General features: G+C 41.1%; 1 protein-coding gene and 1 pseudogene across 1 annotated transcript in view; one reads left to right on the top strand and one right to left on the bottom strand.

Annotated features, from left to right (window-relative positions):
• Positions 1-15,060, top strand: part of Col19a1 (collagen type XIX alpha 1 chain) — a 311,078-nt gene that overhangs the window by 223,481 nt on the left and 72,537 nt on the right. The window contains exons 17-18 of the mRNA XM_057751349.1: positions 7,905-7,958; positions 14,540-14,581. Coding sequence (XP_057607332.1) covers positions 7,905-7,958; positions 14,540-14,581 — 96 coding nt within the window. The remainder of the gene's footprint in view (positions 1-7,904; positions 7,959-14,539; positions 14,582-15,060) is intronic.
• LOC130861960 (ADP-ribosylation factor-like protein 3) lies at positions 2,002-6,841 on the bottom strand (annotated as a pseudogene).

Here is a 15,060-nt window from a genome sequence, read left to right as displayed (position 1 = left end):
AGCAGACTGTCAGCAATAAATCTCTATTACATTAATCCATGAATTTATGGTACCCAGAGTACTCCACTGACTAAGAAGTTAGAAGGAAAGCATCACCATAAATGCCCATCATCTGATTAAGTAGCAGAGCTTAACACTTCAGATCAAACCCACTCGGAGCACTATTTTGTAGACAGCACATTTCATAACAAGAAGATATGAAAATACGGGTGTCACTTTTGTAGATGTGTTGATCTTCTGGGTATCTGAATAACTGTTTTCACTTTTCTATTGGCTTGTGGCTCTTTACAGTGGGCTGTATTCTTGCTACTGTGTTAGAGGAAACAGCCACACTGAGCCACATGTATTTTCCCTCTCTACTCCCAAAGGTGAGTTTCACAAGATCAGGATTCTACATTCAGAGCATGCTCTGTGTCCATGGACTACAGCTGTATTCAATGGGCGGATAACCTTCTACATAGAAGCATACCCAATTCTCTCCATAACTTCCCTGTCAACACCCTGCTGGCTTGGCTATTCTGTTGGCACCACCCTGTTTGCATTACTGCTATTTTCCCTGTCTTCGGAGTTACTATGAAGCCCCTCCCCTCACACACACACATTCTTTGCATTGTTCAGCCACGTTTTCTCCCAACATGCAAGAGGATGCATTCTCACTGCGATCATATTCTGAAATGTTCCGGCATATTGAACATGCAGGTGGATGCGAGAGGAAAGAAACAAATAATTCTCAAAGAACTAATGATTGAAAAATAACAAACAAATGGGAGTTTCCTTTAAGCAATAGGGTTAGAGCTAAGAGCAAAGCACTTCCATCCTTCCATCCAGCCACACGGTGTTGGTGGATGAGACGTGCTAACTACATTCTTGGTGGTATGACAAGTGAACCAAGGAGAGTCATCATCTTGCATTCTCTAGGGCAACACCTAATTTTAAAAAAAATTATGATGACAGTTACTACAGGTGTGATTTTAGCTAGAGATCAGGCCTCTGTATTCACTATAGCTATTGAGGTTTTAAGACAATAAGACACGAGAAATAAAGCCTATGAATAATAAAGGAAGAAGTCATAAAATTCTATGTGTGCATGATGTCATCTATAGAGAAAAAAAGGCCCCCAGAGTTTCAGAAACTCTTGAAACTGTTACACATTTCATCAAAGTAGTAGGATATAAAGTCAACATTCAAAACCAGTCACTGTTTACCAAGAAAAAAACACGTTGAGAAAGAACTCGGGAAAAACCGACACAATCACAATAGCCTCAAAGAAAACGAAATACTGAGGAATAAATTTAATCAAGGAAGTAAAATCCCTCAACAGTTCAAGTTTTGAAATGCTGAAGAAAGAAATTTAAAAAGACCATAGAAGGAGGAAAGATCCGTGTTCTAGTTTCCAGGCATCTCCGATGCTGGGGTCTCCATGGCAACTGAAATTGCACCTTCACCCATAGCCTCCTGGCCTCTCTTCAGGCGCTCTGACCCTGCCACATGGTGCCAAGTCTCAGCTGCTCTTCCTTAGCCCTCGGATTCTGCTGCTTTCACAAGAGCAAACCCCGGACCACGTGGCTCCTTCATGAAGCCAAGTTAGGCAGCCAGCCAGGAAACGCAGCATCAGCCTCCTGTGGACCACGGCTTGCATGCTGACCCTGAGGAAGGAAACATGCCATCTCCCCAGAAGGTGGTGCCTTACTGATGCTTGTCTCTTATTAGTCACACTTGATTTCCACGCTCCCGATATGCATTGATTATCCCGGTGAAGCGAAGGTTTCACTTTCACCGACATCCCCACGCCCCAAGAAATAATATAATCCCTTTGTTTGAAAAGCTATATTAAATCTCAGAGATCAGTTAAAATCTACTACTGGTACGGGGCTCTTTTTAAAACTGCGGTCCTCTCTCTACACACAGATGTGAGATGGAAAAGCAGTTGGTCAAAAAGCAGCAAATCAGTGTTTTTCGGGGCCGAATTCAGCTCCCACAGCACCAGTGTCTGCATTCATTTTATGTCTTCTTTGCAATGACATTTTTGCGAATGGCCCAGTTCATGCCATCCTGCTTGCCCTTGCCCGGGAGACTGAATTTGTCAGCGTCGGTGCAGAGGGGTGGGTGTAAATTCAGTCCTTCCCCAGTCTCAGAGGCCGGTCCGGGCTGCTGTGAGCAGATCCTGCTTGTTAGCAGAGATGGACACTGGCACACAATTTAGATTATCTTCCTACAGTAATCCCGTTAGTTTCTGGTCCATCTCTTTGAATTATTTTCTGTCTGCACTGTCAATTACATCTATAAGAATATCAGTATTTTCAAAAGAACTCCCCCAGCATGGTCTGGTATTCCTCTGCCCACCAGTGAGTGCCCCACCCGTTCAGTTTAAAACCTTGTGACTCTACACTTTCAAGGTTTGAATCCTGTGTAAGTGGGCCGTGACTGGTGCTTTCAGACGCGACCTGCTTCAGCAGAGTTGTCTTGCCAGCTGTTATCCAAACCCAGGAGAAGGATTTGCACCTCCTGGACTGGTACACTTTTCAATTGTGCCAAACAGAGAGCAAGCCCAGCCTCAAGCCAAGTCCCTCTTCATCTGCTTCCCTCCCCTCCCCCTCCTCCTCCCTTCCCCGTTATCAGGGGTAACTTTCACAGATTCTTTTTTTTTTTTTTTTTCTTTTTTGGTTTTTCGAGACAGGGTTTCTCTGTGGCTTTGGAGCCTGTCCTGGAACTAGCTCTATAGACCAGGCTGGTCTCGAACTCACAGAGATCCGCCTGCCTCTGCCTCCCGAGTGCTGGGATTAAAGGCGTGCGCCACCACCGCCCGGCCACTTTCACAGATTCTTAATTCAACATATTTAAGTTGCTTCTAAAATTTGCAAAGCCAGGCTTCCACTGCCCATGTGCTCTCAATGTTATCTTATTGTTTAACTTTTTAAAATTGATTTTATTGAGGTATCTATTTTTCTCTGTTCCTCTCCCTCAAGGTTATCTTCTAAACCCCCACAATAAGAGCCTATTAAGCTCTGGTCACCACTCACTGACTTTTCTAACCTAATGTTTCAAATGTCATCACAATACAAAGACAGAAAGAAAAGAAGAACAAAAAAAACATTGTTAGGCTGATCACACCAACATCTCACTTTCCTGATGGAAATTTCTCTTCTGATTTGATACCTGTTGCTGTGATAAACACTACAACCAAAAGCAACTTGTGGGGACATGTATTTTCCTTATAGATTATAGTCCATCATCAAAGGAAGCCAACACAAGGTCCTAGAGGCAAGAACTAAAACAGACAATGGAGAAAAACTACTTACTGATTTGCTTCCCCTTGTCTTGCTCAGCTAACTTTCTATCATAGCACAGGTCTACCTGCCTAAGGATGGCACTGTTCACAATGGGCCAATTGCCCCTACATCAATTAACAATTAAGAAAATCCCTATAGATGTGCCCACAGGTCCATCTGATAGAGTCAGTTCCTCAGTTGAATGTCTCTCTTCCCAGATGTGTCAGGCTGACAAGCAGCAATCACCCTCTCACATGCTCACAGATCAACGGAAATAATATTATGAAAATGGCTGCATTACCAAAAATAACCTACACACTAAATAAGATTCCTATCAAAATTCCAGTGACATTCTACAGAGAAATCAAACTAGAAAAAAATAGTTCTAAAATTCACATGGAGCCATAAAAATATTCCAGATAGTCAGAGTAATCTGAAGAAGAAAGAACACAGCTGGAAGTGTCATAATATCTGATTTCATGTTACACTACGGATTTGGTGTTTACCTTTCTACTCTAGCAGTGTCCACAGTACCTTCCAGTACCACGAACACGAGTCAGGAGGGGCAAAGGCTCTAAGCAGGCACCCAGTCAGCTTCTCCTCATTCAGTGATTGGCATAGGTGTTGTCTTCAACAGTAGGGCTTTCCCATCTGCTTGTGGAGAAAGCTGATAGCCTTGACAAGCAGCCTGAGTTCTCCAAGGAGTCTCACTGGGAATACAAACCAACTGAAGGGAAGAACCCATGGCCAATGGTAGATAAACAACGTAAAGCAAATTCAGACATAATTTTGTTGTGGACTGTTCTGTCTCATAGTGCTTTGTTTGAGATTTTTTTTTTTTTTACCTTGCTGATCTTTTGCTTGTATATTATGGTTTCTGATTGCGGGTTCTGTTTCTATGTATGTATATGTTTCTTCTGCTTTTTCTTTGTTTTGTTGATGGTGTTGGTATTGTCTATTTTATTTAGTTGGTTGGTTTTATTTTGTCGTGTTTTGTTTTTATTTTGTGCCCATTTGTTTTCTAGAGATAAAAAATAGAAAACAGATTTGGAATAGTGGCGAAGTGGGAGGGATCTGGGAGGAGATGAGGGAGGGAAACAGTGATCAGAATATACTGTATGAAAATAAAATTCATTTTAAAATTAAAAAAGAAAGAAAATCAACATGGTATTAGCAAAGGAAAAGAATAACCAGACAGGGGGCTGGAGAGATGGCTCAGTGGTTAAGAGCACTGACTGCTCTTCCAGAGGTCCTGAGTTCAATTCCCAGCAACACATGGTGGCTCACAGCCATCTATAATGAGACCTGGCGCCCCCTTCTGGCTTGCGGGCACACATGGAAGGAATGCTGTACACATAATAAATAAATAAATATTTAAAAAAAGAATAACCAGACATACAGAGTCATGAAATAGATAAAGATATCTAGTTTTTGACACATATGGCAAAAACATACATTGGGGGAATGACGGTCTCTTTTAACAAGTGGTGTTGGAGACACTGGATATCCATATATAGAAAAATGAAACTGGAGACATCTCTGCCTCACTTGCAACCTGTACAAAAATCCAAATATATCTAATTCCAAATGGATCGAAGACATTACTGTAAGACTCAAATCTCTGAAACAGTTAACACATCGAAACACAGGCTCCTCAGGAAGTAGTGCCAACAACAGCAATTTACAACATCTAAAAGCTTTTGTACCTCAAAGAAAACAGCAAATAGAGTGAAGAGCAGCCTACAGAATGGGAGAGAAAGAACTCAACAAACTAAACAGAAAAAAAAAAACCAACTGAGCCAATAAAAGGACTATTAAAATGAGCAGTTACCAAAAGATGAAGCACAATTGATAATAAATATATGTTCAATATTCTTGGACATCAAAGAAATGAAAGTTAAAACTACATTGAGATTCTATTTTATTCTAATTAGAATGGCTGCAACTAAGAAAATAATTGACAACAAATTTTAGATATGAAGAAAGGAACCCCCATATACTACTAGTTGGGATGTAAGTCAGTCTAGCCACTATGGTAATTAGTACAAAAGGTCCCCAAAATACAGAAATATATCTACCTTATAACCCAGATATACCACTTATGGAAATATACCCAAAGGATGTTGAGTTAATAAGAAAGACTTTTGCATATCATGTTTATTAAAGCACTATTCATAACAACCAAGCAGTGAAATCTTCCTTGGTATTCACCAGTAGATAAAGAAGGAAAGAAAATGTTTATACATGTGTGCACAATGAAGTTCTAGTCAACCATAAAGAATTAAATTAGGTTACTTAGTGGCAAGTAAATGCAAATTGAAATTATCATTTTAAGCAAAAGTCAGAATCAGAAAGACAAATATCACATGATTTCTCTCATTTTTTGGGTCCTAGATTTTATATAGATGCTTAAACACTCCCTCCCCCCATACACACACGATGAAAACAGAAGGTGCAGGGATAAGACCAGCAGGAAGAGAGAGAATGAGGTTGGGATACTGGACGATAAATATGACTGAATACATGATACACTTGAAAGAAGCTGCTCTCATGAAACATGGCACTATGTACAATGAATACACATTAGTTGCAACAGAAAAAGAATAGGTCAAAAATGACTTTAATTTTAGTCTAACCAGATGACAGTGATTTGAGTTTGAGCCAATTAACAACTCTAACTTTCTCTTTCTTTTTCTTTGAATCATAAACAGTGATGGCACATTTATTGTGATGGCATTGCAAGAACTTAATGAGTTAAATCATAATAAATAGCACACAGTTAACACCATATAAATTTGGAATGTTATTATTTAATTGATCCTTAGACTCTATTCAAGAGGCAATATTTTTAATTGTTCTACTCTACTTACAAGCCATGATAATCAATTCTCATACTAGGAAGAAGGCATATGAAACTAAATTAATTCATCGTATCACAGTAATTGCCTATAAAGGTTCCTATCATGAACACACAGACTGAATTCTTGACACTTAGACTCCTTAGTGCTTTAACACATAGTCGATGCTGTTACTCATGGTGTGCAAAATTTCTTCTTGCTTCCTATATGTTTTCAGAAAGATTAACATGTATGGAATAGCTTGTCTCATGTGGAGAATAAGTTATTAACTGTATGTTTTGGGCTAGAAAGTCTACAGCTGCCCTCAATTCAATGGTTGACTTCCTCATTATTTCATCTAAAAACCTAGAATATTTTACACACGGTTGTATGATGGAAAAGTACATGATGTCATGAGAATTCTTTGGCTCTATTCTTTTTTTTTTTTTTTTGGTTTTTCGAGACAGGGTTTCTCTGTGACTTTGGAGCCTGTCCTGGAACTAGCTCTGTAGACCAGGCTGGTTTCGAACTCACAGAGATCCGCCTGCCTCTGCCTCCCGAGTGCTGGGATTAAAGGCGTGCGCCACCATCGCCCGGCCTTTGGCTCTATTCTTTTTCCCAGCAAGGTAACAGCATCACCTTTCTGATCACAGCCAGATCAGTTGTTTGCAGGTCCCATTATTGTCTCAAGTATTACAGCAGCTTGCTCCCAGGAATCTATCACCTCACCTTCATGTCCTCTGTGTTTACCGACACAATACCAAGATTTCATATTTAAATGATCTTCAAACACAAGACATTTGTAGGAAACACCTAGCATGTTAGTCTGCATTAAGTATGTCCACACTCCTAAGATGTTAACCTGAATCAGAACGCAACTACCTATTGTTTCTTCAAACATTTTTCTTCACATTTCAAAACTTAAGTTCTCTTTTTAAAAATATTCTTTGCTCAGTGGGGCACTTTAATTTGTTCAGTCATCTAATTGATCTTCTTAGGTAAAACATGGGGAATTTTGCCTCTATACTATTTTCTCTCCTAGATTTTGAGGTCTAGATGAAGTATATGCATCTCCTGTCTGAGATAGCTCAGCCTAACTTGACTGCAGCTCCTTCATAAAACAATGCTACACTTGGTGTTTCTTATAGTTCTCTCCCAAAAATGTAATCCTTAATAATCTTAGAGAACTCTTTTCTACCTCTTTTCCTGGTAGCTCTAGAGATGGACGGGTGTCTTACTTATTATTTTCTCTCCAGCTGAAGCTGGATATAATGCCAAGCAAATAGTCCCAAGACAATAACTGCCAGTATTAAAATGCCTTAGAAGTAAGGTTTTACATGCCTGTTCCTGATATAAAATATGTATCCCATTTTAGGATTTGTGTGTATCCCATTTCAAACAATTCTAAAGAGTAAATCAACAGAAAAAAATGTACTTCCCCACATTTTATATTAACAATATGTGGTATCATGCATTTCTGCAAAACACTCATTCCATCCAGTGAAAAGCACAGAAATAAACTGAAGTTATGACGTCCTTCCTGGAATAGTGGGTGGGATTCCTTTTAGTAGAGAGTTTGATGATGCTTGAACATGTAAATGTTTCCTGTTGCCACTTACGACTGTACTTCCGGTTCATGTAAGACTTAATGTAGAAAAAATAACTTTAGAAATCTGATTATATGTTGATAACCATAAAATTCTTTATTCAATAGAATATTTGACAAAATAGATTCTGGGTGTATTGTTTAAAGACACAGTGTTTTGGAAAATGTGTTTGTCTTTGTTTTCTCCTGCAGGGACCTCCTGGGCTACAAGGACTACAGCAGACTTTTGGCGGCTCCTTCAATAAGGTACAGCTTCTTTATTCCCGCAGCTTGTGGGTGCAGAGATCTTTATGTGGTTATATTTGTAGGGGGCAAAAGCATTTTTAATTCCTAACATCTCAGACCTTGAGACATATGCTCAAAACTTTTTCCCATACTGAACATTATGTTTCCCAATTTAAATCTTTTAAAAAGTTCCTAGACATATTATAAACCAAGAGTTGGGTTTTATAGATTTTTGAAGTGATAGTTCATAGTTTGATAATGAAGAGCTAGAAGAAATTATTTGTTATCTGAAGCTCTGGGTCATACCACAACTGAACCTCTCCAAACAAAGGTCCCAGGCACACGTCCATAGAACAAGGGTGAGATCCTCCCCAGGGATGGATAGGAGTAGCTTGTAACTTCCTCTTTCACCACACCTGGAACAAAGACTACTGCCGTGGAAGCAACTGGAGTGACTAGCTCCTGATTGTACCTGAGCCGATGACTACACAGGTAGGAATGAAGTAATTGATGGGTTCATCGTTCAAGAACAACACATGGGGTCTAATCGCATCGGGAAACCAATACAATGTCATTGTGTTTTTCATTGCCCAAAATGATAGCAACTGGGGTCCTTTCAGTAGCTACCAGCTCATCGCTCATACCTTGCACCACAGAAAAAGGTAGAGACAGACTCTTGTGTTTTTGCTTTGTTTTCTGGCATTTGTTCCCTATACACTTCTGGAAGCAATACTGCATCTTTGTTCACACATTCCAAGAACCTGTGTTGCGGGAGCTCCTTCCTCTCCTTCAGCCAATAGCCACTGAGATGAATTCCAAATCAAGCCTTTTTTTTTTTTCAGGATTTATTTTTCTGAGTGTGTGTGTGTGTGTGTGTGTGTGTGTGTGCATAACACATGTCTGGTGCCCACAGAGGCCAGAAGAAGGTGTCAGATACCTTGTAAAGAGAGTTTCAAATGGTTGTGAGCCATACCGTACAGGTGCTGGAAATTGAACTCTGACCTTCTGCCAGAGGAGCTAGTGTTCTTGCTATCCATCAAGCTCCCAACCCCAAGTCTTGAAGACATTTGGTGCTCAAAACTACATTTTCATTGCTTTCCAAGGACAAATTGATTAATTTAAAAATCTCAGTCCTTTGTTCGCCAAATTAAATGTAATGTAAAGACCTGGGAAATCCATAATTGACAAATTTAAAATCAAACATGTAAGCACTCTGTTGCTCTTGATAATTTTAAGATCATGATTCTGTCTTGAATCTTAGATTTTCCTTCTGTCTTGAATCTTAGATTTTCCAGGGAGTGCTGTATTAGGATAGTTAAAGTATTTCCCACCTCTTTATAAAATATCTTAACTAAATTGATACCAATTTTTTTTTAAACATGAGAAGCTGACAAGTTTTAAAAAAACAATGTAAGCCTGAAGGGTATCTAAACTGAATCAGCATAAGGACATTTGTAATGACATCTACAGTTATAAAATAGGACTTACAATAAAAGCTTCAAAATAATGAGACTAAGTTGGTCTGATGTCACAAGTCAGCTAGAAGAGTTTAAGTACTATAATCTGTCCCTCTCCCCAGCAGTACAGATGTACCAAGTCGCTGCTCAGCTGCTTAAATTTTTGCTAACCCTTGCAAAACTTTTAAGGCTCGGGTCTTTCCAGGTCTCCCAACACTAGTTCTAGATATACTTTTTCTTACTGATGAGTCAGTTTGCCCTTAAATGAAAATATATGGAACCTTTGTACTTTAGAGTCTGAAGTTGAAAACGTTAATTTTCAGACTTTTAAAGTTATACTTGCCTTAATGGGAACTGAGCTTAGCAGCTGAGTGGGGAGTTTTGAGAGTTGCACACCGGTACCTGGAGCTCAGCTGTTGTCTCTCCTAGAAGAACCTCAGTTACTATCATCACTAAGTACAGAGCTGAGCTTCACGTTCGTTCACGTGACTTTGGGGCTGGAAGAGGATAGTACCGGGAGAGGAACTAAAGCTTCTTTTCCCCCGAAATAATGCAACAAAACCCTTTTGAATCAGAAGTGTTTGTGTCTGTTGTGATTGTTGGGAGGCAGCTTATTAAACAGTTTATTCTGTTTTCTCAGGAGAGTAGATGGGACCCCTAAGCTGAGATCCCACGAGGATCAATAGGGAGCCCCACCCCCGGGACCCACACGGAATGTCACCAAGTCTTCTTCACAAAGCAAAGGGCCAAGTGTGCTGTGATGAGCCAGATGCATTTTTCACTCGGCACTGCACCTGACACCCCCATCTGGTCTGGGATAGAAAGGTTGTTGCGTTTTGCAGTTTGTTGCACGCCTGATGGTCTGGCTATAACAAATGAGCAGAGTGGAGGAGGAGCTGAGATTAAATAATGGACCATGTATTGAGACATATAAAGTGACACTCCAAGGTTAAAACAATCTTCCCTTTTAAATTGGCATTGATTTATGTGACGCCTGCGTCGAGTCCTGGACCTCAGCTCTCCCTCTGGCAGGAGCTATGGCTCCTGCACAGCCCAGATTCTGCTGAGGCAGCTGCTCAGGGGAGGACGAGGAGCAAGCACACTCCTCAAACATGTCCCCTCCCTGCTCCAGACTAAAAGACTGATGGCTTGTTCCTCATCCCAGCAGCCTGCGCTTGCATTTCCCTGTCTCACCCAATGGAGAACCACAGGCATAAGAAACCTCTCCCTTCACAGCACAAATCAAAAATAGAAAGAAAAAAGGAGAAGAGAGAGGAAAATGAGAGCGATTCACTGGAGGGTGAAGTCGGAAGGATTACATGTGTGTTCTCGTGTGCAATGAAGGAAAAGAGAGTGAATTTCCCTCATATGGCAGACATTGTTTTTAGACAGTTGCTCTCATCCTGTTGGGTTGGTTGCAAGCAACATCAACTCCCAGCACACTTGTCCTCCGAAGGAAAGTCTGCTCACTACCCAGGCACACTGTTTTTCATTGTCTTTATCTCTGGAAATTTTAGTCACCTTTAGATAGGTTCCATCACCTATCCATAGACGGAAGTGGAGTGCTCTCTATGCAGACTGAGCACTGAGCTCCGTACACGGAAGTGGAGTGCTCTCTATGCAGACTGAGCACTGAGCTCCGTACACGGAAGTGGAGTGTTCTCTATGCAGATTGAGCACTGAGTACTAGTATGGCATACATCTGATATGTTTTCAAACATCGACATTGAAAATGCCCAGTAATATCGTCTTGTGCCATCATGAGGCTCAGTTTGAGCTGTTGGAGATTGACGCAATACCTCCCAGCAACCAATACCAGTGTTCCCTTCTCCAAACAGTTGATCCAAAACAAATGATAGCAAAATTATCTATTTCCCTTCTGTGTATCAAAGGATAACTTGGCACTGATGCCCACAGACTAGAAAGGATGGAAAGCTCTTGTCTAAAAACAGACTCCAAGGTCTTTCCAAACACAGGATTAAATCCAACAAGGATATATAAAACAAAGGCTTCCTTGGTGTCAACCCTTCTGGTCCCTAAAGAGTTTTTTAAAACTAAGCTTTAAATCCTAATTTCCTGAATTAGTTGCTTGTCTTGCTGCTGTGACAAAATGCCTGAGAGAAGCAATTAAAGAAAGGAAGGTTTTCCTGGGGCTGGCAGTTAGATGACAGGGAGGTCACAGCAGTAACAGCTCGAGGCAGCAGGTCGCATTGCAGCAGCCCCCAAGAAGCTCTTCAGTATCAAGAGGGAGGGGGAATGGAGTGGGGGGAGGAGAAGAGAAGTGGGGATAGAAGGAGGGGAGTGGGGGGAGGGGGCAAGATGTGGGAGGAGGGGGAGGGAAATGGGAAACGGGGAGGAGGCGGAAATTTTAATTAAAAAAGAATAAAATAAAAAAAAGAATAAAAAAAAAGCAGCAAGAGATGGATGCTGGTTCTCAGTTCACTTTCTCATTTCTATTCAGCCCAGAACTCCAGTCCTATGGGATGGTCTCAGGCATATTCAGGGTGGGTCTTCCCACTTCAGTTTCTCTAGTCTAGATTACCCCTACACAGACATTCCCAGAGATCAGTTTCCATGGTGAGTCTAAATCTCATTAAGATGACAGTCAAGATTAAATGCATGGTTTCCTCCACTTTCCCAAGGAATAACTGGATTTCTTGACCTGGTTACAGAGTATAACAAGTATACCGTGTTCTGATGGTCTTGATGATTTTCTAGACTAAAGCCATCAGAAAATCAAAATTTGGGAATACTATTAGAACAGTATGACTTGAGGCTACAGGGAAATTACTAGATCCAAACTACCTCAGCTATGGTATGGTACCCTGGAGTTTGCTGGCATACACAAGGATATACCTTCACCAGAGGTACTCCATGCTCTTCTGCCCTGTGCTCCAAGCACCTGGAGCTTCAAAATCCAAAGGCCGTGTATAAAGACAAAAGCACATTCCAGCATCCCTAAAAATATGCAAGCAAAAATACAGCTAGGGGGACATGCTGATGTTTTAAGAACAGTGACTGACACCATGCCAAAGTGACTAGTGTTTTCAGGAACTATCTGGAGTTTGCTTCTGTGTACATTAGGGAGGCTAGACCGGATGGCCAACTGAATGTCAGGGACAAGGAAAAAAAAAAAACAAAAAACGATGAAGTCATGCATGGTAGCCTGTTCCTATAATCCCAGCACTAGGAAGATAAAGACAAGAGAATCAGGAGTTCGGGGCCAGGCATGGCTACATGGTAAGTTTAAGGCCAGTCTATGCCACATGAGAGGTTGTCTCAGAAAATGGGGAAAGGGGATATAAGACAATACAAGATTTAACAGGCTAGCTTCTGTAGACAAGACGGATAAGTGCAGATCTCATTTCCTAATTACTTTTCAATCATAAAATAGAATTAATATTCTTTTTAAAAAAGCTATTCAGGAATACATTGTGAAGACAGTCATTGTCATTCTTCTACTTCTGGATTAATCAGCATTAAGGTTCTTGTCAACCCATCTTTTCTTCTCATATGTATGTGTGTATGTGTTCTCATTCCATATTTTAAGTTGTTGGGTATGAATCACTTCTAGAATTAGATACGTAAGTCTAAAGCAAAGAGAAGAAGAGACATGATAGGCTTATGAACTTCTGTTTGTCTAAACAATACCCTAACCAAGAGCCAAGTCTGAAGGAAGAGCAACCTTCTACAGTTAGATGGGGAGAGAAGGAAAGAAGCCTGAGACAGAGATAAAGATCAGAAGAGGGAGCCCAAAGACGGACAGGGGCAGCTCAGGTTCCACTCACAGAACACAGTAAGCCCAGTACCGCAGGAATTCTTCAAACCACGAGAGCACAAGTTTCCTATAGTAGATGCTCTAAGAGCGGGGAAGCTAGAGTCAGAGAAAGTGTGTCTGAAGTTAGTACTGCATCAATTATCCGGGCTGCTGGGAACATTGAGACCATTTAGATCTTGGAAAAGTTGTTCAAGAATGGGAAGCAAGTCTCTGGCGGTAACAGTGTTTTCTGTTGTGTCTGCAGAAGATAGAACAGGTGGAATGATCAAGGCAAGAAGAAACGTTTAAAGAATTTGGTCAACTTCAGCTACAGCTTACGTAAACTGTCCATTTTCATCTAACAGCAATGATAACATTCCTTGAGAAGGCAGAGGCACAGCATACACGGGGTTTACTGGTGATCAGCAGACAAATTCACTCTAAACCAGAGAAGAGGGAAAACAAGTTTATTCATTAAACCATAATAAGAGCAGTCAGTATGCCTTGTAACAGAAGAACCAGTAGCTGCCAAGGCAGTGATATGCAGGACTCCACTTCTGAGAAGTCCTGATCCCAGCAGGGTGTCGTACTATGCATGTTGCTTCCCAGCCTGCAATTCCTTCTGCAGGAATGGGGACGGTCCGAACCAGTCAGCGTTGGGGCCTGGGAGGTTAGCATGAGCTCGAGCCACATGCTCTGTTTTGTCATTTTCTGTTTTGCATCTCTGCCATGCAGATTAGGGGAGTCCTGACTGGTCAGTGTTTGGTTCTAGGCAAAGGCCGGGGTCACCTGGCTGCGGTTCTGAGGTGTCCAGTTACAGGTTCTGCACAGCTTAAATTTTCGATGGAGGATTTCTGGACCACACTTGTTGAAATTCACTAATGAGAGCCTGTCTGTCCTCTTCCGGTCTTTAATAATGGTTTCTGTCTCTCAACACCCAGAGGGTTCTGAGGCTTAAGTGTTTCCTAGCAATTTATATTTAACCTTTTCTGTGTGACAAGCACAATCATCCTCCCAGGGTGAGCAGAGTCAAATTAAGGCAATAAATATTTGCAATAGAAAAAGCAGGAGAGTCAGACAGCAACTGAGTTTGGCTGCTATGCATATGGAGAAGGGAGTCAGGCCCTTGAGTTGTGATGTTTCCCCCTGGAGAGATCACCAGGAAAGAACAAATGGGGTCTCCGACGCTGAAGGTATTTATTTAGCTGGTATTTTAACAAGATTAAATATTCATTACACTAACAGGAATACAAAATGAGAAAGACAAAAATGTCTGCCAAAGTGTCACACAGAATACACAAAACATAAAGTACTTACATTTGGCTAGCTGCTTTTAAAGACTGAAGGCATTAAAAACAACTGGACTTTTTTGTTTGTTTTTTTCCCAGGGAACTGGTGATCACGAAGCTGGTGGCCCAAAAGGAGAAAAGGTAATGCCAGGATTTTTGTTTTTGTTTCCAAAGCCATTAAACTCTTTCACCTACAGGGGGCAGCAGTCCCTGCGAGCAGGCACCTTCCCTGACTGCTGACCAGCAGCTGGATGCTGCCTATTGGGGGCGCTGCTGAGCAGGGCTGGGCTATAAGGGAGGAGATCTGTCAGGAGAAAACACCTTTAAGAATGGTCAGGAATCCTTGCGGGCAGCCAAAACCATCCGAAGGAAGATCCAAATGGCAAAATGCCTATGGCTCAAGCTCACTGGTTTTCTGTTCTTAAAACAGAGACTGTCGAGGGATTATTTTGTTTTGTTTTCGTGAGGGTTCATCATGCCCAGTAGTAGTCCAGCCAAGCAATTATTTCAGAAACAGCTTTCAAGTTCAAACACCAGTGTGCTTCCATTGCATTTTCATGGCTTGCACATGGAAGCCTGGTTTTTATCATTTGTGAAGATGGCAGATTAACTTTCCTACG

This window comes from Chionomys nivalis, chromosome 19, assembly GCF_950005125.1.
Source record: "Chionomys nivalis chromosome 19, mChiNiv1.1, whole genome shotgun sequence".
In the NCBI taxonomy this organism is placed as follows: Eukaryota; Metazoa; Chordata; class Mammalia; order Rodentia; family Cricetidae; genus Chionomys; species Chionomys nivalis.
The sequence above is the reverse complement of the archived record's forward strand: the minus strand, read 5'-3'. Positions and strand labels throughout refer to the sequence as shown.